Source organism: Myotis myotis, unplaced genomic scaffold (genome assembly GCF_014108235.1).
Source record: "Myotis myotis isolate mMyoMyo1 unplaced genomic scaffold, mMyoMyo1.p scaffold_m19_p_13, whole genome shotgun sequence".
Taxonomy (NCBI): Eukaryota; Metazoa; Chordata; class Mammalia; order Chiroptera; family Vespertilionidae; genus Myotis; species Myotis myotis.
The window spans coordinates 7,858,024-7,881,566 of record NW_023416317.1 but is presented as its reverse complement, the minus strand read 5'-3'; the positions used below and the strand labels follow the sequence as shown (position 1 = coordinate 7,881,566).

The window sequence follows — 23,543 nt, the reverse complement described above, 5'->3', positions numbered from 1 at the left end:
TGTCATGTCAGTTAATCTGCTCTTTAGCTGGTCCCAGGAATAGTTACTACTCCTAGAACCACATGAAAAAAATTCTGGGTATGACCTAATATATTATAATTTCAGCTTCAGTGCAGTTAATGTGTTTACAGGAATGTTTAGTACATTTACTTGAAACGGCCCTAATGGCTCCACAAGTCACGGTACAACTTCGCCAGAGGATTGTTTTGACAGAGCTGATCCTTCTGTTTGCCAGGCGCTGCCCCGGACTTCTGCACAGTGCGGAGCGGCACGGCAGTCTCACCGTGCCCGCCAAGCGCCCAGCAAAGGAAGCCTAGGCCCACAGCAAAAAATGGTCTCGGATGGGCTTCGTGTCTTCGTGGAAGAAAGAGAACATTTCAGACACGGTGAGAAGCACCAGTCACGGAGTCCAGGTTGCTCTTTTGCATTTTCCAAATGACTTCAATCTATTTTATGGGCACAACCTTTGAGGTGACTGTGGTGGGACGTGTACCTGAGTCACTGCAGAAAACATTGCTTTGGCCTCACTAAGCAGGCATTTCCCCCAAAGTCAAAACCACCACAGCTAAGGAAAGGAAGGTGCGCCTGCTAGTGAGCTGTCTGTGTAAATCACTTTGGAGCTGACCAATTACCTTAAGTTACTTAGTTTCTTTTAAAAAATCCAAACGTACCTCATCGAGTTCTTCTAGGGAAGGAAGCTACTCCCTGGCAGGAGGCACATGCACTCTGCAGAGTACCTTTGGCCACCTCACACAAAGCCATTCTGTTGTGTATCGATATGAAGAAAACAACAGCCTGCTTATCGCCAGGGAATGAATGCCCTTGTGAGCATGACAACCGCCTGTCGCAGAGGAGGGCCTCAGAACGCTGCGGAGCTGGGTGTATAGCTAGACAGCCTGGCTAACGAACATTAATAGTTAGGGCCGTACCGAACTCCAAGGGCCGGTGCTCCATGCTGCGTCTTGGGGACAAGCGTGCGGGTTACACCGCTCCCGGTCCGGAGGCTTGTCCAGAATTTCACAGCTCAGATCTGGAAAGCGCTCCCCGCTGGGCCGCTGACAGACCACCAGCCTGGTTCGCAGGCCTCCGCCACAGAGCTTGGAACACTGCACAGAGGCAAAGGGAGGCGACAGTTAGCTGTCTGAACAGCCAATGCAAACTTTCTTTTCCCATAAGAAATTTTTCTCAGCCAAACTCTACCCTGGCACAGGGCAAGCAAGCCTCTGGACAAAAGCACTCTGACTTATCCACAGCCCACCTCCAACAGACTGGCGCTCTCTGGCTCAGGGGAGGGACTGCTTACCCAGGGCTTCCTCTCCCCCTGCTCGGAAGCTCTCAGAGACATGATCTCACCCAGAGGAGCGAATAATCATTTGCCCTATTTCATATGTGGGGCAACTAAGCTTACGAGAAGTTAATTAATCTGATAAGGTACATTTCATAGCCAGAGTTTAGACTAAGATTACAGTATAAAACCAAACATCAAATATGCAAAACACCACAGAGTTCCACCTAAAGGAAATAGTAATGACTTGGCGAGTTTTACTTCCTGGCAACCGCTCAGAAGCTGCGCCAACCTCTGGCTGTTCTGGGATGCCAATCTTTACGAGAAGCTATTTTACATTATCTCCCAATCTTAGCACCACTCTGACCCTCCCCGCGGATGAACGCCCAGCGTGGCGGGTTGCTGGATCCGGTTCTGACTCCTGGCTGGATGTGAACTTCCGAGGCAGGGACGAGATGTGTTTCTTGGACGTAACCCCTGTGCTCACTTCCAGGAACACCGACGGGCGGCCTCCCTGCTGTGCCAGGGCCAGATCTCCCGCAGAATCCGGATGATCTGGTCTGTGCTGACAGCAAGAATCCCGCCAATGCCTGCCCTCTCCTGGCCCCAGTCCAATGACAGAAGCTTAATCATGGGCCCCACAGGACACAGCTTTTGAGGAGTTTTGGGAAAACCATGATACACGACTCTCAAAGCCTGACTCCCCCTTCCTGCCTTTCAGCCAAGGCCTCCAGAATGACGCACTGTCAACGAAAGTCAACAGAAACCTCCATGTGACTGCCCAGGACTACTGGGCTGCATGCGTGAAACCGTGACATGTGGACACGATTCCCATTAGCCAGGGGCACTAGTGGGCCCAACCAGTTCATTTGCTTCCTCCCCCACCCCCTTTGGCACTGGGGTCTCCAAGATGTTAATCCTCATGTTTTATTTTATAAACTAGAGGCCCAATGCATGAAATTCGTGCAAGAGTAGGCCTTCCTTCCCCCGGCTGCCAGCACCGGCTTCCCTCCGGCACCCAGGACCTGGGCTTCCCTCGCAGCCTTGGCTTCATCCAAAAAGTTGTCCTAATTAGCATGTTACACTTTCATTATTATAAATTGTACAGTCAAGACAGAAACACTCAAGAAGATTTAAATATGTGATTTCCCTGTAAATTCAAAAGTAGAGAGATATTTTCTTGGTTAAACACAAAACAATAAGTATATAAGCCCTACATGCAATAGTGGTTGAAAGCCCATTTAATAATGATAGTAATGCTAATCATAACAATAATTATTACTACTACTAATAACTTGTACCATAGCAGTTGACTTTGAGTGAAGGCTATGTGCTAGGCATTTGACATGCACTCTCTCAAATAACAGTCATGATTATTATGAAGTTGATGCCATTATCATTCCCATGTATAGAAGAGGATACAGATGTTTGGCAATGTTACAAGGCTGGGACTGGCACCCAGTTTTCTCTGGTCCAAAAACTCTATCGTCTTTCATCAGTTATAGCAGGCAACTCTTTAGAAAGGTCTAAAAGATAACAGCTGAAGAATTTCATTATTTGAGAATACAGCTAATTATTCACTGCCATGTTTAAAATGAGTCACCTTTGATAGGAAGAACAGAACCTATTAATTCTGGTTTTATCTGGGGTTTGAAATAATGACAGATTACACCATGAGAATAAGAGTGTATCAAAAGACCCCAAAACTATGAAGAAGATGGCAACATTTCCATTGACGAATTTTACATATATTTTCAATCACTTTAAAAGATTCCTCCATTTTTTAACAAGCAGAGGTTAACAATTTAAATTAGCATTTATCTGCATTCTTTCCTCATTTTTCTAACCTCCTTAATCAAGCTGTCTATAATTGATCAAAAACGCACTTTTAAAGTAGTCTAGCATTAAGACAGGTCTTCTAGTTAATTCCAAAATAAAGAAGCTTTAACTGGAGCTAGTTCTTCTTCCTTCAAATAAACTATGAACAATAACACAACTTGGTCAGCAAAATTACTGTTTTTCCCAAAGCACGTACAAAGGGCCTTTACTCTCACCTCTCCCCAGCTGCCATAAGCCCACCGCGGACATGGGCCGGACTCACAGGCTCTTTGCTCATCGGGTTTGATTCTTTCCACACAGTCATTTGCGGGGTATCCATTCTCATCCTGACATACAACGACACGCCGCTGGGACCCGCCAGCACAGGTACTAGAACACTGAACACATCAGACATCAGTCAATAGGTCAATTCTCATCTCAATTTCCATTTTAGGATCATAAAAAACAGCTGAGGGGAAGGTCAGAGGCAAGTGGGGCAGAAATTGTTCACAATGGACAGAAAGCAATTGTGAGAACTTCCCTTCTGTGAGGTTGTTTCATGTGCAAGTCTTAAAATAAATACCCCGGGGGCAGAAACGTGCTTCTCCTTTGCACGCGTTAGGCCTTGAGCAGGTGTCCGATCAATGTCCAATGGACATTTATAAACCTTTATTTATACATGTCAGTGTTCAATACGTGTCTATGAGTGATAATGTGCGGTGGTTTCCAAAGCTCCCTTATTTATGGTCCTCCTTTATCTTCTCCTGGCCTCTGACAGGTACACAGGTGTGGACTGACCCCCCAGTCTACTGAGAAAGCCTTTTCTTTCCAAAAGTCCAAGTGCTCATTTAGAACCAACTTGGGGCTTCCCTTACAGCCCGGGAGTCAAATGACATGCTTAACGCTTAACGAGTAGCCAGTTGTGGAAACGAAGCTTTCATGTTAACTCATTCACTTACATGGAGCACCACTTAGACATCAGTTTCTCACAAGTCATGTTCCCATCTCTCCCTTCATAATAGGGTCTGCTTTCGTGGCGGAGGGTAGCAAAGTTTGTTTCCTTCCTTATTTCTATTTCCCAATGAACTCCCTTGAATTCCATAGGGACCAACCTCTCTCCGGATGGAGGCTCAGTCTAGCACTCCCTCTCATGGCTGTTCCTAGAATTATGTTTGCATTGCAGCTAGGTTCCCACGCGGGCTTCTCATAGCTCTCTTATTTATCTACATCTTCAGTGTGTTTTTCTTCCCATAACTTCGTTATCTTTTGAAACCCAATGTGTTTGCTAGTATCCTTCACTCTGACCCCTCACAGTTTGCCTATGTGATAACCATCTAGTCCTCAGAGCAAAGCCATTCCCACCACTTATCATCTCCAATGCATTGGCGACAATGTTTTGAGTTCCGGGTTCTGGTGGCTGACTTGTGCTTTCTATCAAACCTCAGCCCACACCTGCGTTATTTCAAAATACCTGCCAATACTGCTTCTTGCTGGTCAGCTTTTTCTTATAACCATCTGAAGGTGCTTTGCTTATTACATTGGACCTCAGTTCAATTTCCTTACCGATGCTTGTTAAAATATGAGTGGCTTAAAAATATATTGGGTTTAAGTTTAAAACATGTATAAAGGAAGAAAATAGATTTATGAATTCTGTCTGAGAAAATATTTAGGGAATTTTCGATTACCTAAATTTTTGAATGTTTTAAAATATTCTACCTCTATTTTCAGATGGTCTGGTACACTTACTCAAAACTTGAAAATATTTGTTTTCTACTTTTTAAACAGCTTAATCCATAATAAAAAACACAGAGAACTATTATTTTAATTAGCTTTGTTTGGGGACGAGAATTTAAAATGTTTGGGAGGCTCTTCCACATATAAATAGTTTTGGAATATATCTTCTGGCCTTTGAATTTTTCCCTTCATAACAAAATCTTGTATCATTCCTTTATTAAGCCTCCTGTGAGTGTTATGGCCCAACAAAATGGTAAACTCCTCAAGGGAGGGCTCAATGGCATCACGGACTTCCCTGTCACTCCCAGAACACTGGTCTCAGGTTTTATTGCTGGTTCCATTCACGTTTCTGGAATCGGTACCTCTATAAGCCACAGGCTACCCCCTTCAATACAGCCCAGGGGAGCAAGGACGGTCCCTCATTTACAGCTCCATTGGCCAATCAGATGCTTCCTCCTGAGGCTCTGACTGAAAGGTGGAGAGAGTGCTCCTCAGGGGGCCAAGCAATTGAACGGCCCAGCCCTGGAATTGCACCGCACATTTCCAAACCCAGGCGGGCTTGGGTCTCTCTCCTCCCGCACACATGTGGAGTGTTGCCTGGGAACAGTGCCTAGGTTGCAGAATTTCTTGTGGCCCCTCTTTTGTTAACAAGTTTCCTATTCTCTTTAGATGACATATTTTTCTTGGTAGACGTTGAACAAAGCCCTGCTCCTATTATCCCCGCTGCACAAAACAAGGAAAAATGGCCTTTAGAAAACCAAGAGGCAGGGACATCTTACCTGTGCCATATATTTCCCCTACATCTGGCAGCACAATTCTCTTGTAAGCCCTGTCTATTAAGATACTCTGCCCATCCCTGGCCAAGCTGTAAGTGGAACAAGCTGGATCAATCAGACTCATTTGGGAATTTGAATACTGAGTAGAGTAACTCAAGGGTGGTTCAGAGGTGAAAGGGATTCATTAAGACAGAAAGTCCTTAAAGAAGTTATTCTTTAGTTACTGGTCCATCTAGATCAGGATTTGGCAAACCCCAGCCGGAGGGCCAAATCGAGGGCCAAATCTGGCCTGCCACCTGTTTTTATAAATAAAGTTTTATTGAAACACAGCCATGCCTGTCCATGTATTGTCTGTGCCTGCTTTTGTGCTGCTACAGCAGCAGAGCTGGTTAGTTGTGTCAGAGACTGTATGGTCCACAGAGATAAAAATGTCACTGTCTGGCCCTTTGCAGAAGAGAACTGCCAAACCCTGAGCTAGATCCCCGAAGGTGCTCAGGTCCCTGCTTGTGCGGGGGCTAAGTGAATGCTTTTACTTGAGTCAGTTTTCGTTTCTTTTGCTTGCAACCAGAGACCCCGAATTGAGAACACACAGAAAACCTCACACAGGGTTTGCGAAATCTAGTGTAATACGAGGTCCTTACTCTAGAATCCAGCATAAACTTGACATTCGCATTCTCTCGTGTTCATGATTCTTTGCTGCCTTTTCTGCCACGGAGGCAGGAAGACCCCGGCACACTCCTGAGAGCAGGTCAGGCAGCACAGGCCGGCCTGAGAATCATGGTCCTTAACTTAGAAAAAATCCCCAAACAAAAAACAGGCACACTGGGGGGAAGAATGGTGCTGCCTACTGCTGCAAAAGGTTACCTAATCCTCCCTAATTGGGAACTCTGCCCAGGGCAGAAGCATTCAGTCTGAAAGGAATGCACTTTCCCAAATGCAGTCCCAAATAAGAACAGCTTTCAAATGTTTTTTAAAAACTTCCTAGTGCTATCCTTAGAACACACATGCATGCGTTCCGTACTCTTCAATCAGAAAACTGTGGGACACCCTGTGGGCACCTCCCTTAGTCACCCTTTGATTCCCTTCTGAGCCAGGCGAAGGGAGACAAGCAGGAAGCAAGCCGGGAGCAGGAGATGGCAAAGGTTCAGCCACTTGGCCGAGGGACAACCCACACTCGCAAATGTGCCGCGGCTGGTCAGAAATCCCGGAGCGTCGGTGCGACTCCCTGAACAGCCACGTGAGAAACAGACAGCCGCCTTCTAATCCTTTTGAGTCCACACATAATTATACACAATTAGCAGGACTAGAAGGAAACGTAGCGAATCATCAAAAAGAAGACCCCGAGTGACGGGTAAGCCCTGACTCTGCAGGCAGTGCTTCCTGGCTCCCTGCGGCTTCATGAGACATGGCCAGTCACCACAATGTCATCTTTTTTTTTTTTTTTTTTTTGAAAATTATTTAGTAAAAAATAAAACATTCCAAAGCATATCTTTTCTTCGAATACTGGATATTTTTCAAGGTCTCCTCGATTTGAAGGACAATGGTAATAATAAAGATGATGGCTGACATCTATTACGGTCTCCCTCCGTGGCATGCAGCGTGCCAAGCACTTTATTGGCATGGTTGCATTTGATTCTTACAGCCCAGCAAAGCCAGAACGATGGTTCACTTTGTTTTACAGAGGAGGGAACTGAGGCTCGAAGAGGATGCTACTTCCCCTTTCAGCTCAGATTTCACCCGGCCTCCTGTGTCACCCACCCCTCACCCAGGACAATGATCTACTGCCACACGCTCTGACACCTCACGGGTCTGGGAAATAGCGAAAAGGAAAATGAGGCTTGCGAAGCGCTCCCTTTCAGAAAAGCGCCTCTGCCCCTTTAACGCCCCCAGGCTCCTGCATCAGTGGCCTTCCCAGGGCCTTCTGGAGGCCACTGCACCCAGCAGGGACACTCCCTTCTCCCCCCAGTCAAGGGAGCTTGTGACGCCTTCTCAGGGACTGCAATGAACCCACTGCGGTTCACCCCCAAAACAAGCGAAAATGCATGTTGTGAGAAAAAATGCTCCAAAGGTGTTTCTAGTCCATGCCCCACTGCACCCCCAACACCGCCTCCGGTGGGAGAAGAAGGCAAATTAGGAAAAGACTCGTCACACTCACTGCTCCCCAGGGGCCGGTCCTCCACTGGTTCCCCCCCAGCACGTGGGTCTGGCTGGGGCCGAGGCTCCTGGGGTGGTAGCCCGCGTTCTGGAAAGGGTGCTGAGCAAGGCCCCTGTCTGGGGCCTGGCGCGGGCACGGTGGCAGCGAGCAGTCCTGCGCGGTTTCTGGGATATAATCTGTGTCACACTGGCTCTGATCAATCACGTGGTCACTGTAGTCCACACACATCACTTGCCGGGTCGTCCTACCGTGCCCACATGTCACAGAACACTAGAGGGAACGGTCAGGAAGAGAAGGGGTCAGTCACTCGGCAGTCAGGAATTCATGAATGTGCATGTTTTGTAAATTGTCCCCTCCTCACCCAGTTGACCAGGTCAAAACCTTGTCTCCTCCCTTTTCTTCCCATCCCATCCCATTTCATTAAGAAATGATTTAGCTCAGAGGTCAAAACATAACCCCAGCCCAGCCACTTCTCACCACCTCCTCCATCACCTCTCTCGTCCAAGCCATCATCTTCCCTTGCCGGGACTACTGCAGTAGCTTTCCCTGTGGGCTCCTGCTTATAACCTTGACCCTGACCCCAGGTCTGCTATCTCTATATCACAACAGTGACCCTTGCAAACAAAAGCCATGCCATGTCATTCCCTCCAGTGACTCCAATTCCTCATCCTGGCAGCTGACATGCCTCATCCGGGTCCCTTTCCCACAAGTGGCTGAGTACTGGGCGTTGGAGCAAAGGAGTGTAGAAATGTTATTAGAATCAGCCGCTAGCTGGACAGCAATGCACTTTCTACGGTCATGTCAGAGCATGTCTTCTTCCCCGTTGGACATTAGTCAAGGTCCAAAGTCCTTACTTGAATTATGGACCCTTCGTGATATGGCCACCAGCTATCGCTTTGACACACCTCCTATCACTCTCCACTCCCTGCGTTCCAGCCAAATGGCCTTTTGGATGCTTCGCTAACCCGCCAAGGACACGCACATCTCAGGCCGGTGCACCTGCTGTTCCACATGGGTACCCACGTGGCTCACTCCCTCATTCCCTCAGTCCTGCTCAATCAACGTCAGTCCTTTCCCGACCACCTTGTCTGAGAGCATGTCCCAGCTTTCTCTAGGCCAGGGGTGGGCAAACTTTTTGACTGGAGGGCCACAATGGGTTCTTAAAACTGGACCGGAGGGCCGGAACAAAAGCATGGATGGAGTGTTTGTGTGAACTAATATAAATTCAAAGTAAACATCATTACATAAAAGGGTACGGTCTTTTTTTTCAATAGTTTTATTCATTTCAAACAGGCCGGATCTGGCCCACGGGCCGTAGTTTGGCCCACGGCTGCTCTAGGCCATTCCTGGGCTAAAGTATCCCTGCACTTACCAGCATCACTCCCTGTTCTATATCACATACCTATTTCTCATTTTCTCAGTGATTGAAATAATCTCCATGAAGGCAAGGAGTTTATTATTGGTTGTTCACTGCTCTTTGTCCAGTGAGCTTTAACAAATACCTGCTGAGTAAACAGTTGCACCTGACGTATGTATGTATGTATGTTTGGAGACTCAAAGCATGAGGATGAGATTACCTATCATTTATTGAGCATCTACTTTGTGCTACATATTTGAACATATATAATCTCAAATAATTCCCACCACAACCTTGGAGGTAGGTACTTTTTGGTCTTCTCTGGAGAGCAGAAACTAAGGCTCCAGGTCTTCAACCAGACAGCTCAAGGCCGCGCAGCCAGTAAACGACAAGGCCTGGGTGTGCACACAGCTCTGTCTGAATCTGCCTCTCAAATTTTACATACGTTATGATGTCTTTGACATATTAGCCTCTGTTTTCCTCCTGATGTCTCCTCGCCTATCCTCAGTTTGTATTTCCTGGACTCTGGTTTTGACAAGGCAGAAAGCAGAAGCTGCCTGAAGACAAATATTTTTTTACTTTTGGAAAATCCCGTAGATGCTGCCTGGTGTGCACAGAGGCCAGGTCGCAGCCCCGGAGGAGGGTTCTCACTGTCTACTCTTGGCAGGGAAGCCCAGAGCCACTGGACTCCAAGGGACCGCAGGATGCAGGAGGCACCCAGACTTCGCCACTGTGGGTCCCATACACACCTAGGACATTCTGATGTGACCGGTTTCCATTCAGCCCCAGCGGAGAGGGGCTTGTGTCCATTGTAAATTGATTTACATGTTTTTTTAAATGTGCATTTCTTATACACCTGGCTGAGATTTATACCAGCTGCACATATATGAAGCACAACAAGTGAAATCACAATCTAAGTCCGATTCTAAAATATTACCCATGGCCATCTGAGGCCTCCTATTAGTCCTCCCCCTTACTGCTCCCCAATCCGCCCCCAGCCCCCAAATTCTCTCCCTTACAGGGCTCCAGTCCAAAGCCTTCCACTGGCCACAGGGGGTCCCCACACATTCCTCCTCTGCCAGTGGTCGCGGCAGGGCCGTGCAGGCGCTCTCATCAGCCACGGAGCCGTCCTCTTCCCGGCAGCTGACATACCTCATCCGGGTCCCTTTCCCACAGGTGGCTGAGCACTGGGTGTTGGAGCAAAATCATGCAGAGATGTTACTGGAGGCGGTCGCTACCTGGACAGTGATCCACTTTCCATGGTCATGTCAGAGAGCACCCCCCCCGCCCCCCCCCCCCCCCCCCCCCGACAGCTCCTCCCATCTGATCTCTTACTGGAGTCCAAGACCCAAATCTCCACTGGGTTCTTGGGGCGCCGTGCGTGTTCCTCCTTGCTTCGGGGACAGCCGGCGGAGGGTGACAAGGTGGCAATTCGCAGTCCTAGATGTGAGAAGGGGGGACACCAGTTACCTTTACGTCAGTGCACTCTTTCATGGTCATGGCAAAGAAAAATAGAAAAACTGAAAATTCTAACACTTCAGATTTGTGTGTGATTTTGAGAGATATCAAGTAACATGCTATCTGTCAGCTCCAATTTCTCTTTTAAAAAAATCTTTTAAAAAAATCATTGATTTATGGAAAGAGTGAAAATGGGGGGGGTGGGGAGAGAAACACCAATGTAACAGGGAAACATCGATTGGCTGCCTCCCATATGCATCCTGACTGGGGATTGAACCCGTGACCTTTCAGTGAACTGGATGGCACTCCAATCAACTGAGCCGCACTGGCCAAGGCCAGCCCCAATTTCGTTAACTGTAAATGGAATATAATTTGAGTCAATTTGTGGGCGCCTTTTAGGGGTCTACTTAATGATTTTTAATACCATATTTACTAACCTGTTCAAGTGGAAAGAGGAAAAAATATTGTAAAATGGCAGATAAGTTGGGAAAGAGCAGAATATCCTTTTAAAGTAATCAATTGTTAATTTTTCAAAATTCTGAAGGCCAAACTTTGTTCCCAAACTTCAATTAGTTTCCTCATCAGAATTCGCTGATCATGAACTTGCTTTCTGAGTTTACTTAAAGATAACTCCTGAGGTCCTGAAGGTCAAATCTAGGTCCTGAAGGTCATATTCCGATGACTAGGTTTATATGACACCCCTCAGTCACTGCAGAGAAACATCCCTCTAATGAATGAGGCCATCGGTGTGTAGATAACATTCCCAGACTTACAAATAGGAAAAGAGAAGTATACCCCTCCTCACATTCACTCCCAGCCTCAGCGGTTAGCAAATATTCTTTGGTTCAATACTCGTCAGTAAAACGCCTGCGATGTTATACACAGTGTGAAGTGCTGGGAGAAGGAGGCATACTTGACTTCAGGGAGCTTAGGATCTGAATGGGACATTCTGACCTCACCTATTCCTCTGTCCATGGTCCAGAGAAAGCCACAGCGATATTTTCATACTGAGAAGAAATGAATCACGTGCTGCAACTGTGGGGCTGCCCTCTAGTCCCATGGATATTATGGAGCAGTTGAGAGAGAAATGTATGTTTTGAATCTCTAAGGGAGCTGCTAAGTCCTTACTGCCTGGCTGCTCAGATGTAATAGCTAGCAGTACAGGCCTATATGATATGGTGATTTGAAATATTTCAGTAAAGTAATAAAAATAAAGATGACACAACTCATGTTGTTTTTGGTTAATTGATCAGCAGTGACAGCATGGACGGCACTGCCATATTCCTTTATTTTTCTGACACGCCTCATCCACAGACAACCATGGCGACATGCATAGACTAAGGGTGTCAGCACAGGGCCCGTGCCCTGCCGGATGGAGCCTGGGAGCACAAGTTCTGGGCATAGTCTGTGTTCAGATCTGGTCTTTGGCAATTAGCAAAGCTGATGTGCAAACCCAAGTCTCCTCTTCACAAAAAAGGATGCCCAAATCAAGGCCCACACAGAGTGGTGTGCTGGGGAGTGATCGCCAATGAGCTCTCAAGGAAAACATGTGCATGTTTTTGTGTAGAGAGATACATGTTTACACATGCACATATATGCCTCTTATAAATTTTACTGATATAAAGGATACACAGCATACAATTTACAAATAACAATAAAGTATAGAATTCTTCATTTAGAATTCCATACAGTCAATTGATTCTCACAGAATAGCTTTGATGATTTTTGCTAAACTCTGCAATCTGTTCCCAAACTATGGTTGTAATTGCCAGACAAGTGTGGTTCTGACATAAATGTTAGCTGATGTTTTGTTTACTTTTAAGCATAAGGTGAAAGTGAAGCAATAAAGATGTACGTACAAACGTGGCTCATTCACCAATGCCATGAGCGATTTCTTTGTGAAACCAGATAGTGATTTTCAAATACAGGAAAAATATTTCTTTAATTTTTGTGCTATTCGTAATGTAACAGCTACGGACACTAGACTCTTTTAAGTTTTATTTGCATGATTGCTATTTTCTCCATCACCTTCTTACATCTAAATAATCAACCAAACAGTGAATAAAACCCTGGAATATGTAATATTTGCTGACTTCTGTGCTGTAAATACTCTCACCATGGCTAGTCCAAGCCACCAACTTGATGTCAAGTTGGGCAGAGATAGGCAGTAGCCACTGTTATACAAAATCTCCAGCACACCGACACGCGCACAGGTAAGAACCTCAAGAGCACAGTCGATGGTGAGATGCAGGAACAAGCCAGCACCGGGACCTGCTGCCTGAACAGACGACACTATTTGCTGAACCTTACGTTGAAATCATTAAAACAACGAAGAAAAACACACCCAAAAACCAACATCTGCCATCCAATAAGAATCAGAATCAAACCTACGTACATCTCAAATGACCAGAGAAGGACAAAACTGCTACATCAAAATACCAGATTAAAAATGTAACAAACAAGTAAATCCAGAACAACTTAATCAACGGTTTTCTCTACCTACATATTTGCCTATGAAAAGAGCCCCTAGGAAATTTTGGCATCTCAGTGCCCAAAGCCAATAAGGGAGTTGAACGGAGGAGACTCACCTGGACCTCAGCTGGTCTAGCTGCTGCGCTGCAGACATTGACATCCACCACTGACACGCCATAGGTCCCAACGATGCACTGCACCACTCTGTGCTGGTATCCCCGTCCACAAGTGACACTGCACTGGGGGAAAGGAACAAAACGCAAGTATATACGATTCAGCAACATTTCTCTTTCCCTTACTTTCCACATAACATTCTACACGAGAAAAAATAGTTCCATCACTGTGGCCAGAGGGTAGGCACCCAAAGAAATTAGGTAAAGTAGGCAATCCTGCTTTGTACAAATTATCACTACAACGCTTGAAATTATTTCTATCTCCATTGAAATGATATCTGTAGGAGTTCAGTTCCTTAACTGTGAATCCATGGAAGGAGGAGAATACACTCCAATAATTTTTACACCTTTCACACTATAGTTACCAGAACCATGACAAATAGTATGGTAGGTCCTCAAAGAATTTAATATAGAATTTCCATACAACCCAGAAATTCCTCTTTTAGGTATATATCCAAAAGAATTGAAAACAGAGTCTCAAAGAGAGATTAATATACTCACATGTTGATAGCAGCATTAGTCACAATAGCCAAAAAATGAAAGCAACCCAAGTGTCCTTCAACAGACGAATGCATAAGCAAAGTATGCTACATACACACAATGGATTATTATTCGGCCTTAAAACTTTTAGGAAGAAAATGATATTATGCCTATGAAATAATCCAGTCCCAATAGGACAGATAATGATTCTACTTCCAGAGGCATCCAGAATAGTCAAATGCATAGATGTAGGGTGTGGCTATAGGGTTAAGCCTTGGATTGACCTCTTGGCAAAGCCACAAACAAGTCCCAGCTTAGAGGGCAGCGCCCTCTTAGCATAATTAGGCTTGACCTTATGACGCTCCCTAAATCTTATCTGGGTAGCTAATGGGCTGAGGGAGATGCAGCAAGTGCTGCCAAAATAAGTGAAACTCACAGGAACATTGTAACTATGGTGACCACTACCTTGTCTACCTCTGGCTATAAAATAAAGGCTCAGCTTGCCTCTGGATCTCTCTCTGAGGCCTCAGCCAGGCACAGGAAGATCCACGTAGACCAGTGATGGCGAACCTTTTGAGCTCGGCGTGTCAGCATTTTGAAAAACCCTAACTTAACTCTGGTGCCGTGTCACATATAGAAATTTTTTCATATTTGCAACCATAGTAAAACAAAGACTTATATTTTTGATATTTCTCTTATATATTTAAATGCCATTTAACAAAGAAAAATCAACCAAAAAAATGAGTTCGCGTGTCACCTCTGACACACGCGTCATAGGTTCGCCATCACTGACCTAGACCCAGCTTACTCTCTTGGTCTGTCTTTTCTTCATCCTTCACCACCCTCCCTCAGGCTTGCGAACCCTTGGCTGAGCTGGCTCGGACACATAGAGAATGCAGACTAGTGGTTGCCAGGGGCTGGGTGGAGGGCAAATGGGCAGTTATTTAATGGGTAGAGGTTTTTTTAAATTTAATTCTCACCTGAGGATTTTATTTTTATTGATTTAAGAGAGGGAGAGAGAGAGAGAGAAAGAGAAACATTGATGTGAGAAAGAAATATTGATTGGTTGCCACCTATATGTATGCGCCCCAACTGGGGATTGAGCCCTACAACCTTTTGGTGTATAAGCTGATGCTCCAACCAACTGAGCCACCTGGCCAGGGCAATGGGTAGGGTTTTCATTTTGCAAGATGAAAAGTTCTGGATATTGGTTGCACAGTGATGTAAATATACTCAAGACTATTGAACTATACACTTAAAAATGGTAAGGATGGTAAATTTTATGTTATCGGTATTTTACCACAATTACAAAATTTTAATAATAGGATAAGGACTTGAATAGACATTTTTCCAAAGAAGATATACAAATGGCCAACAAGCTCATGAAAAGATGGCCAACAAGTCCTTAGGGAAATACAAGTCAAAACCTTAGGTGTCATAATTAAAAAGTGGGAAAATAAGAAGTGTTGGCAAGGATGTAGATAAACTGGAACCTTTGTGTATTATTGGTAGAAATGTAAAAGGATGCAGGTTCTGTGGTAAACTGGTGGTTAAAACGTTAAACCCAGAATGACCACATAACTCATCAACACCACTCTTAGGTATATACCCCAAAGAATTGAAATCAGGTACTAAAAAGAACACTCATTCATAGCAGCACAATTCACAATATCCAAGAGGCGTGAGTAACCCAAATATCCAATGAGGGATGACTAGATAAACAAGTGTGATATACCCATACAATGGAATATTACACAGCCATAAAAGGGAACAGAGTAAAGAGGTGTGCTACAATGTGGATCACCCCTAAAAACATGCTACGTAAAAGAGCCATACACAAAAGGTCCAATATTGCATGATCCCATTTATATGAAATACTTAGAATAAGTAAATACATGGAGGCAGAAAGCAGACTGTGGGCTCCAGGGGCTCCAGGGAGGAGCAGACGGGAGTAACTGCTCAGTGAGTGTTCTGGGGGCCATGGGAATGTTCTGGAAGTAGACACAGGTGGTGGTTGCACACCATGAACGCACTAAATGACACTGACTTGTTCACTTTGAAGTGGTTAATTTTGTACATGAATTTTACTTCAATTAAAAAAGCCCAAGTCTAATCTTAATATTATAAAAATACTTTGTATAAAAATGTTTTAAGAAAATCATATACATATTAATAATGTAATCTCTGCAGTGCAGAGTTAGAAGTATGTTTGGTTTTCTTCTTTTTGATAAATAACATCTAGCAAAATTTTTCTTATGAACAGGCATGACTCTTACACAATATTTTAAAAAACGTTATTCTGTGGCCCTGAATTGCATGTTCAGGCAAAGGAAGAACAAATCTCTAGCTAGGATTGGTCTGGTGTGGACAGGGCTAAAAACAGATCCAGCAGTTCTAACAGATGTTATCTTCCAATCTTACCAGCGACCCTGAGCTGTGCATCTTTCCTCTGAGGACCCCCTAAGAGTTATGTGGATGGAGACAAAGAGGAGGCAAGATTAGAGGTGGGCGTGGACTCTGCCTGTGTATGCAGAGTGATCAGCCATGTTTTGACTGGGGACGCTGGGCAATGGGGAGCATTTGGAAGAGTGTTGATGCTAATGACAGAAACCGCAGGCATGGAAATGAAGATGTCAGCTGGAGGGATGAAGTGGCTGAAGCTGGGGCTGGACCACGCGGAAGGAGAGTCATTCTTTGAGGTATTACGTAAGTGACAGCAGACAGCTGCTGTGCTTCCCCTGGGAACCCAGAGAGCTACTGAAATAGGACCAGAATGCTTTTTGCTTCCATATTGGGAAGGACTTAATCTCAAGAGCAGTGGCTTCTCCACTGCAAGTGCCAGGGAGACTTCCACTGTCTCCTTTAAGAGCAGGTCTAGTCAAGAGTTAAACCCACTGGGAAGAGGTTCTTGCAAAGCGAGATGACTCTGTAGCCTTTGACCTGATGAATCTGTTCGAACGGTCTGACTTACTTATGAGAGGTGAGCTTTGGAAACACGACAATGGGAACCACAACGTCCCATCCAAATCCCACTCCAGACCCTCCTGTCTAAGATGCTGGGGCTGGGCCCTTTTTCTGTGACAGACACACAGGACACATGAGAGGATAACATCAGCCAGACTCCAGATCTGTTGTGACAAGTTCCAATGCTCGTGTCTCAATCTGGTTTTAATCCCAGAGAGTAGACAGGCATGTGGGTCTGTACAGGGGACAGTCAGCTGCAGGAGGGCCAGGACAACCCGGGAAGTGGGGTAAAATAGGTGCAGAGTTTCTCCTGCTGGGCCCAGAGCACAAAGGCCCAGGGCAGTCAGACCCGGTGGCAAGGTCTGCCGTTGGCATGCCCGCTGTAAGCGCTCTCCAGGTGAAAGGAAAGAATGCAGTTAAGAACTTTATCTTTGAAATACCTGTCCCCAGGGACCTGCCTGCCAGGACGCACATTCTGGCTGCTGACAGGTCTGCACGGAGGCTGGCTTGGTCTGAGGGTCACAGATTCTGTCGTCTAATTGATCTTCACCGAACTGACACCAGACCTGCCGGTGCTTGTGCCCTTCCCCGCAGGTGACCGAGCACTGCAACGAAAGCACAGCCAGTCAGGCCCACTTCTCAGCACCTGTGGGGTCCCGGGCCACTCCTGACCAGCAGGAACAGGAATGCTCTTTCCCACAGCAATTCCTCTCTCTCAGCACCCTGAGAGATAATGATGCTCATTCACTCATTCATTCATTCATTCATTCATTCATTCATTCACTCTGTATTTATACAGATTCCAGAAGAAACTTGACACAGCACCATGCTCTGAGGTACTGAAGAGCTGCATTCACAGTTTTCTAGTGAGGGAGTTAAGTGTGGGGAATTGAGTCAGACCAATCCGGGTTTTAATTCAGAGGTCAAATGACCTCTGTACCTCAGTTTTCTCATCTGTACCAGGGGGACAATAGCACCTACTGCCAAGATTTGTGAAAACTAAGTGAAAACAAACCCAACTAAAGTGCTTACCCCATGTTCATCTAGTAAATCTATGCTAATAATAGAGGAATATGAAAATTGTCCAGGACACAGTCACAGTAACAGTAACAACCATGGGGAGACAAGGCTGGCCAGGGTGTTAGTAAGGGACGACCAAATGACTGAACAGCAGGCTGTGTGGGGTGACCAGGCCGGCAGGGTGGGCAGTTGGGGGTGACCAGGCCAGTGGGGGGCAACCAGGCTGGTGGGGGGGGGCAGTTGGGGCAACCAGGCCGGCAGGGGGGGCAGTTAGGGGCAATCAGGCTGGCAGGCAGAGGTGGTTAGGGGTGATCAGGCTATTGGGGGGGGGGCAGTTAGGGTGATCAGGCAGGCAGGCAGGTGAGCAGTTAGGAGCCAGTGGTCCCAAATTGTGAGAAGGATGTCCCAGATTGGAGAGGGTGTAGGCTGGGCTGAGGGGACCCCCGCCCCCAACCGGGCATGAATTTCATGCACCAGGCCTCTAGTATTAAATATAATTACTGCTATTGTCTATACTCATTGTAAAAAGCTTGAAAAGTACAGAAAAAAATAAAAGAGAAATCTAGAGTGATCCCCAAATCTCACTACCCAGGGAGGATCATTAACATGTTGTTGTCTGCTTCCCAGTCTCTTTATTTATGGAATGCTGGATCATACTGAATATATCATATAGTTTGAGAACCCTGGCTTGCACTTTATCAAGCATTTTTGCACAAGTTTGTAAATTAATTTGAAATGCTACTTTAGTTCATACTAGCTATCTAAGAAAAATAAACCCAATACCTTCTTTCATCTTTTTAAGAACAATACAGGGGTTTAAGAGAAGGCAACTTGTTAGCAGCGAAAATACGAAGCTTGTTTGTAACTGTCCAGAATAAGACACTGTTAAGCACATGCACCATTGCTTGCCTGCCATTCAAGGGGCATTAATAGTGTCCTCGTAAGATTCACATTGTATTTGATGCTAAAAGTGAGCAGCTCCCCTGCGCTTGGGTGGATGAGGTGGGGGAGTGCACGCAGAGGGTGCTGACAGGAAACACCTCTTCCCCACATCCCTGACTTGGCCATAAACAAGGGAACTTCAGTTTTCCTTCCATTTGCTGGCCAGAAGGAAGGTGGAAGGAGTCACCGCTGGGTGAGGTCCCAGGGGCTATGCTAGTGGTGCGCGCTGACAGGCCTAACAGCATGAAAGGGGCTCCACTGTGCACCGCCCTATGCTTCCCAGGTCAGGGACCGAAAGGCATAAACCCAGAGTGCCCAGTGGCCCTTTCTCTTTCCCGATTCCACTAGCACCTGGTCGGATAAGTGAGAGAGGCCACTTGCTGGGGTCTGATTCTCCTACTTTACAGATGAGGAAGCAGGACACCTCATTATTTACTGTAGGCCTAAGCCAGTGCGGCTTTATAATTCCTAAAGCCTGGATTCGCTTTGCAGTGACCTTGCTGGGGCTCAAAGAGGAGAGACGGGTCTGGAAAGTCAAAATCACTAACGAAAGCTGCCGTGGCAGGTGATGCAGCTAGCCCGGCAGTGCCTCTGAAGCCGCCAGTGGGCCCTCCCGTCCAGTATGGCAGTCCTGGGGTGGGTAGAGGACTCGGGTCGTTTCCCCAATGGAAGGTGTAGGAAAGGCACAGCAGGTCTAACCCTGAACCGCCCGGGGGAGGGGGAGGGAGGGGCTCGGAGTTGGAATGTCAGAGATGACCCGGGGAAAATGACAGCCCTGCCCTCTCACCTCGGACCAGTCTCCTGACTTCCACCGTGGACAAGGAAACTCATTGCACCTCTGAACGGTGACTTTCTCCTGATGTGTGCATTTGCTGTCATCCAGGACATCATTTCGGGTGTTGACACAAACAGCCCTTCTCCTCTGGATTCCACCATCACAGCTTTCAGAACACTGAAAAGACAACGAAAAAAACAACAACGAGTTTCTTGCCAAGCACTGTCGAGATCCTGGCTGAGATGGCTTATCCCTGCCAGACCTTAAGACACAACCAATCAACCAAGCTAACCAATCTGGTCATTTTGGGACTTTCTGTTCACATTATCAATTTACTTAACTGGTTTATAAATGAGAATAGAAAAATAAAATTAGAAATGGTCCACGGGGTATGAAAAAAGGGATTTGTTGAGTAGGTGGACCATTCCCAGTTTTCCACATGCCATGGCCACATCACACATTACAGATTAAACATGGTGCACTTTTTCGCAGATTTCGAATGGGGTCAGGCATTATAAATCAATCATGGTACTCTTTCCATACAGCTACACAGGGTTTCTAAACACAGCCCTAAGGAATGAATTAGCTGATTTATCCTCATCCATGAATCAGACTTAGCACTCGAAAAGACTGTCGTTCAGAGAGAAGCAACTCACTTCAGTCCAAGCAGAGTAGTGCCAGCCCCCGGTGTTACATTCTCCTGAGCATTTTTCCTGGTTGCCTGGTTTGGGGTGACTGCTGCAAAAACTGTCATCCACCTTCTCGGTCCTCCCGTCCAGCCGGCTGTATCTGGCACAGTAGATGTCTAACGTGCGGTAGCCCAGGCCACACTGGGCACTGCACTCACTCCTGCTGGCCACCTGCCACCTGTGCACACCGGGAAGACACCAAGACTTCTGTTAAATACATGTCTCATCTACATTCAGCTGCTGGAAGAATTGACTTCATTCCCCCCCCGTTCCTCCCCCCCCCCTCCAACTTAACTCAAACACCATCAAACCATAGTCAGTTATCGAAATCCAATTTTAAACCAACATATCCCTGTATTTTTCATGGCTGCCAATGTACATGGAAGTCACAGACTGATAACTAGAGGTTCTGTCTTTGTAAAGGTTCTCTCCTGATAAAATCTAAAATTCAAGCAACCAAAAGGGGGGAAAAACACACCAGAAGTCAACAGAGCAAAAGAGAAATTTTATATTTAAAAGGTTCATGCTACCAAGCATTTCATTTATCAAGCAGACTGCTTTCAACAGAGAACAACTTTGGGAACCCCCCGGACACCTCCCTCATGTGGGCCTGTGCTAGAAGGTGCGCAGTGAACATTCTGATCATTTGGACTGTAGTTGTGGAGTTAAGCGTGCTAAACTGTGTACATTACTACCTGTGAGTAAAGACCTTAAGTTACTCGAATACAAGTACCATAGTCTATACAACTCAATTATAAAATTTTTTAAAAAATGAGACTTTATTTATTTAGAGCAGTTTTAGGTCCAGGCTAACGTTGAGAGGAAGGCATGGAGATTTCCCATATACTCCCTGCCTCTCCTCCCCGCCACCCCCGACCCACCACCGGCCACAACCTCTATTATCAGCTTCCCCCACCAGAGTGGTATGTTTAATAGATGAACCTACGTTGATGCATCCTTATCACCCAAAGCCCCTAGTTTACATTAGAATTCACTCTTGGTGCTGTACATTCTATGGGTCTGGACAAATGTGTAATGACAGGTGTTCATCATCCTATGTAATAAAAGGGTAATATGCAAATTGACCGAATGGTGGAACAAACGTTGCTATGATGCACACTGACCACCAGGGGGCAGACACTCAACACAGGAGCTGCCCCCTGGTGGTCAGTGCGCTCCCACAGGGGGAGCTTCGCTTATGAAGCCGGGCTCATGTCTGGCGAGCGCAGTGGTGGTGGCAGGAACCTCTCCCGCCTCTGGGCAGTACTAAGGATGTTTGACTGGGGCTTAAGCCCACTCCCCACAGGGCACAGGCCTAAGCCATCAGTCAGACATCCCCTGAGGGCTCCCAGACTATGAAAGGGTGCAGGCCAGGCTGAGGGACCCTCCCCCCACCCCAGGGCATGAAATTTCGTGCACTGGGTCTCTAGTATAACATAATACTCTAGAACAGTGGTTCTCAACCTGTGGGTCACGACCCCTTTGGGGGTCGAATGACCCTTTCACAGGGGTTGCCTAAGACCATCGGAAAACACATATATAATTACATTTTGTTTTTGTGATTAATCACTATGCTTTAATTATGTTCAATTTGTAACAATGAAATTGGGGGTCAGCACAACATGAGGAACTATATTAAAGGGTCGCGGCATTAGGAAGGTTGAGAACCACTGCTCTAGAGAGTATTTGTACTGCCTTAAAACTCCTCTGTGTTATAATTGTTATTTTTCCTTACTGCTCCATAATTATATATTTTAAAAACTAGATTTGAATCTACAGATCTTTGTAGCCTTTCTTGGCACACAGCAGGTGCTCAGAATGGGAAAATAAATTCTTTTAATGCTCAGGAACATGGTCAATGCTTAAAGAAAAAATGCTGAAATTGAATTTATTTAGAATAGTCTAAATAAACTTGAAATGTATTGTGTTGATTAAATCTAATAATAAAAAAGATTGTTTTCTTTACCATCTTCATTTGGATTTGCTCCTTATTATTAATGCTGTATTGTTCAGAAATTCAGTGGCTTGGTGAGGCCCTAAGAATTCTTCCATCCACACCTGTCCAGGGCGAGGACGTGGGAGAAAATAGTACTGGACTCAAGCTTATCTCGGAATTCCTCACTAATGCTCACAAGTAGGTCAGAGTCGACCTACTTTTACATTTGGCATGTAAAGTGGGCTAACGGGATTTTGCTCTAATCGGAACATGTTACATGAGGGACAGTAAAACAGCACTTTATCTCATCCTGCCAAAGTTTAATCTGGGCGAACCCTCACTTCCCTGAGGAAGTGAGGCAAAACCCTGGACCAATTCAGCAGAGGCATCTGGAACTTTCATCTGCCCTTCGGCTCCTGGCTACCTCCACTTTGCCTTCCTCACCGTTTCCGTGTGGAAAGGTTATTTCCCATCCTGGATGAGGGAGGCAGGAGTCCCGCCTCAACAGCGCAGGCTGGAAAAACACTGTGGAGACTCCCTGATAGTCACACAATGCCCGGAATCCGAGCAGAGAACCTGGAAGAGTGTCAAAGGTCATACACTGCCCTGGGAAAGGTCTATAAAATGCGATCCTTTGCTTCACAGTCGCTCCCTCGAAGGTGGTCTCAACTAGTGTTCTGAATTCATTCGGTTCATTTCATGTAACATTATATTTTGTTCCTCTATTTCAGAAAAGCCAAGTGTCTGTTATTAAGTGGAAACAGAAAAAAAAAAAAGTGCTGTCTCTATGGGTGGGAGCTATGATTTAAGCAGAGTTCTACATCTCAGAGCCTTTGGAATGCTCATCAGCACTACGGATGTCCACACAGGGGAGGAGACAGTCAAACATCCTGGCCGGCCAGGGATCATCTCATGGAAATAGAGTTCCACAAACATGCTTTGGGCAAAACTATTTTAGAGTTTGACCATCAGTAACAATTCTCTCCTCAGTCTTTTAGCTTTGCACATGGCCACTTGGCAATACTCAGGATAAATCACAATTATAGAAACTGTCAGGTTGACAGAAGAAAGAGAAAACACCTCCTTTGGGCTCGGTTTGTGTCTGTTTTTCAGTGAGCAACTTCTACCAGACGTTTCCACTAAAAGACATGGCTACCACTCCTTCGCCTTTTCTTTTATCAGCCACAGGTGCTACTCTCATCCAAGCCTGTGCCCTGAGCTGCTGTCCTCCTTTGTTCTCAGTAGAGTCGAAGTATTTCTTTTTTTAAGCTAAGTATAAAAAAGATGACTTTCTCTGAATAGGAAATTTAGAATAGCAACTTTGACATACCTATTATATGATAAAATGAAAAGATTTTAAACGCTGGTTTAACCTTGGTCATGTGAAATTATCTATATATATAAAAGCCTAAGCGACCATTATGACTGGTCGACCAAACAACCAGTTGCTATGACACAGACTGACCACCAGGGAGCAGACGCTCAATGCAGGAGCTGCCCCCTGGTGGT

At 45.8% G+C, this 23,543-nt stretch overlaps 1 protein-coding gene across 11 annotated transcripts in view; it reads right to left on the bottom strand.

Annotated features, from left to right (window-relative positions):
* The window catches only part of ADAMTS9 (ADAM metallopeptidase with thrombospondin type 1 motif 9), a 164,116-nt gene that overhangs the window by 65,852 nt on the left and 74,721 nt on the right, over positions 1–23,543 (bottom strand). For 8 of the 11 annotated variants that reach the window (XM_036331658.1, XM_036331656.1, XM_036331651.1 and 5 more), the window contains 9 exons: positions 20,066–20,276; positions 19,422–19,586; positions 17,113–17,277; positions 13,172–13,294; positions 10,461–10,565; positions 10,145–10,312; positions 7,769–8,038; positions 3,340–3,501; positions 930–1,106 (listed from right to left, as the gene is read on the bottom strand). In XM_036331658.1, the coding sequence (XP_036187551.1) occupies positions 930–1,106; positions 3,340–3,501; positions 7,769–8,038; positions 10,145–10,312; positions 10,461–10,565; positions 13,172–13,294; positions 17,113–17,277; positions 19,422–19,586; positions 20,066–20,276 (1,546 nt within the window). The remainder of the gene's footprint in view (positions 1–929; positions 1,107–3,339; positions 3,502–7,768; positions 8,039–10,144; positions 10,313–10,460; positions 10,566–13,171; positions 13,295–17,112; positions 17,278–19,421; positions 19,587–20,065; positions 20,277–23,543) is intronic. The other 3 variants (XM_036331657.1, XM_036331655.1, XM_036331654.1) reach the window with 3 other exon arrangements.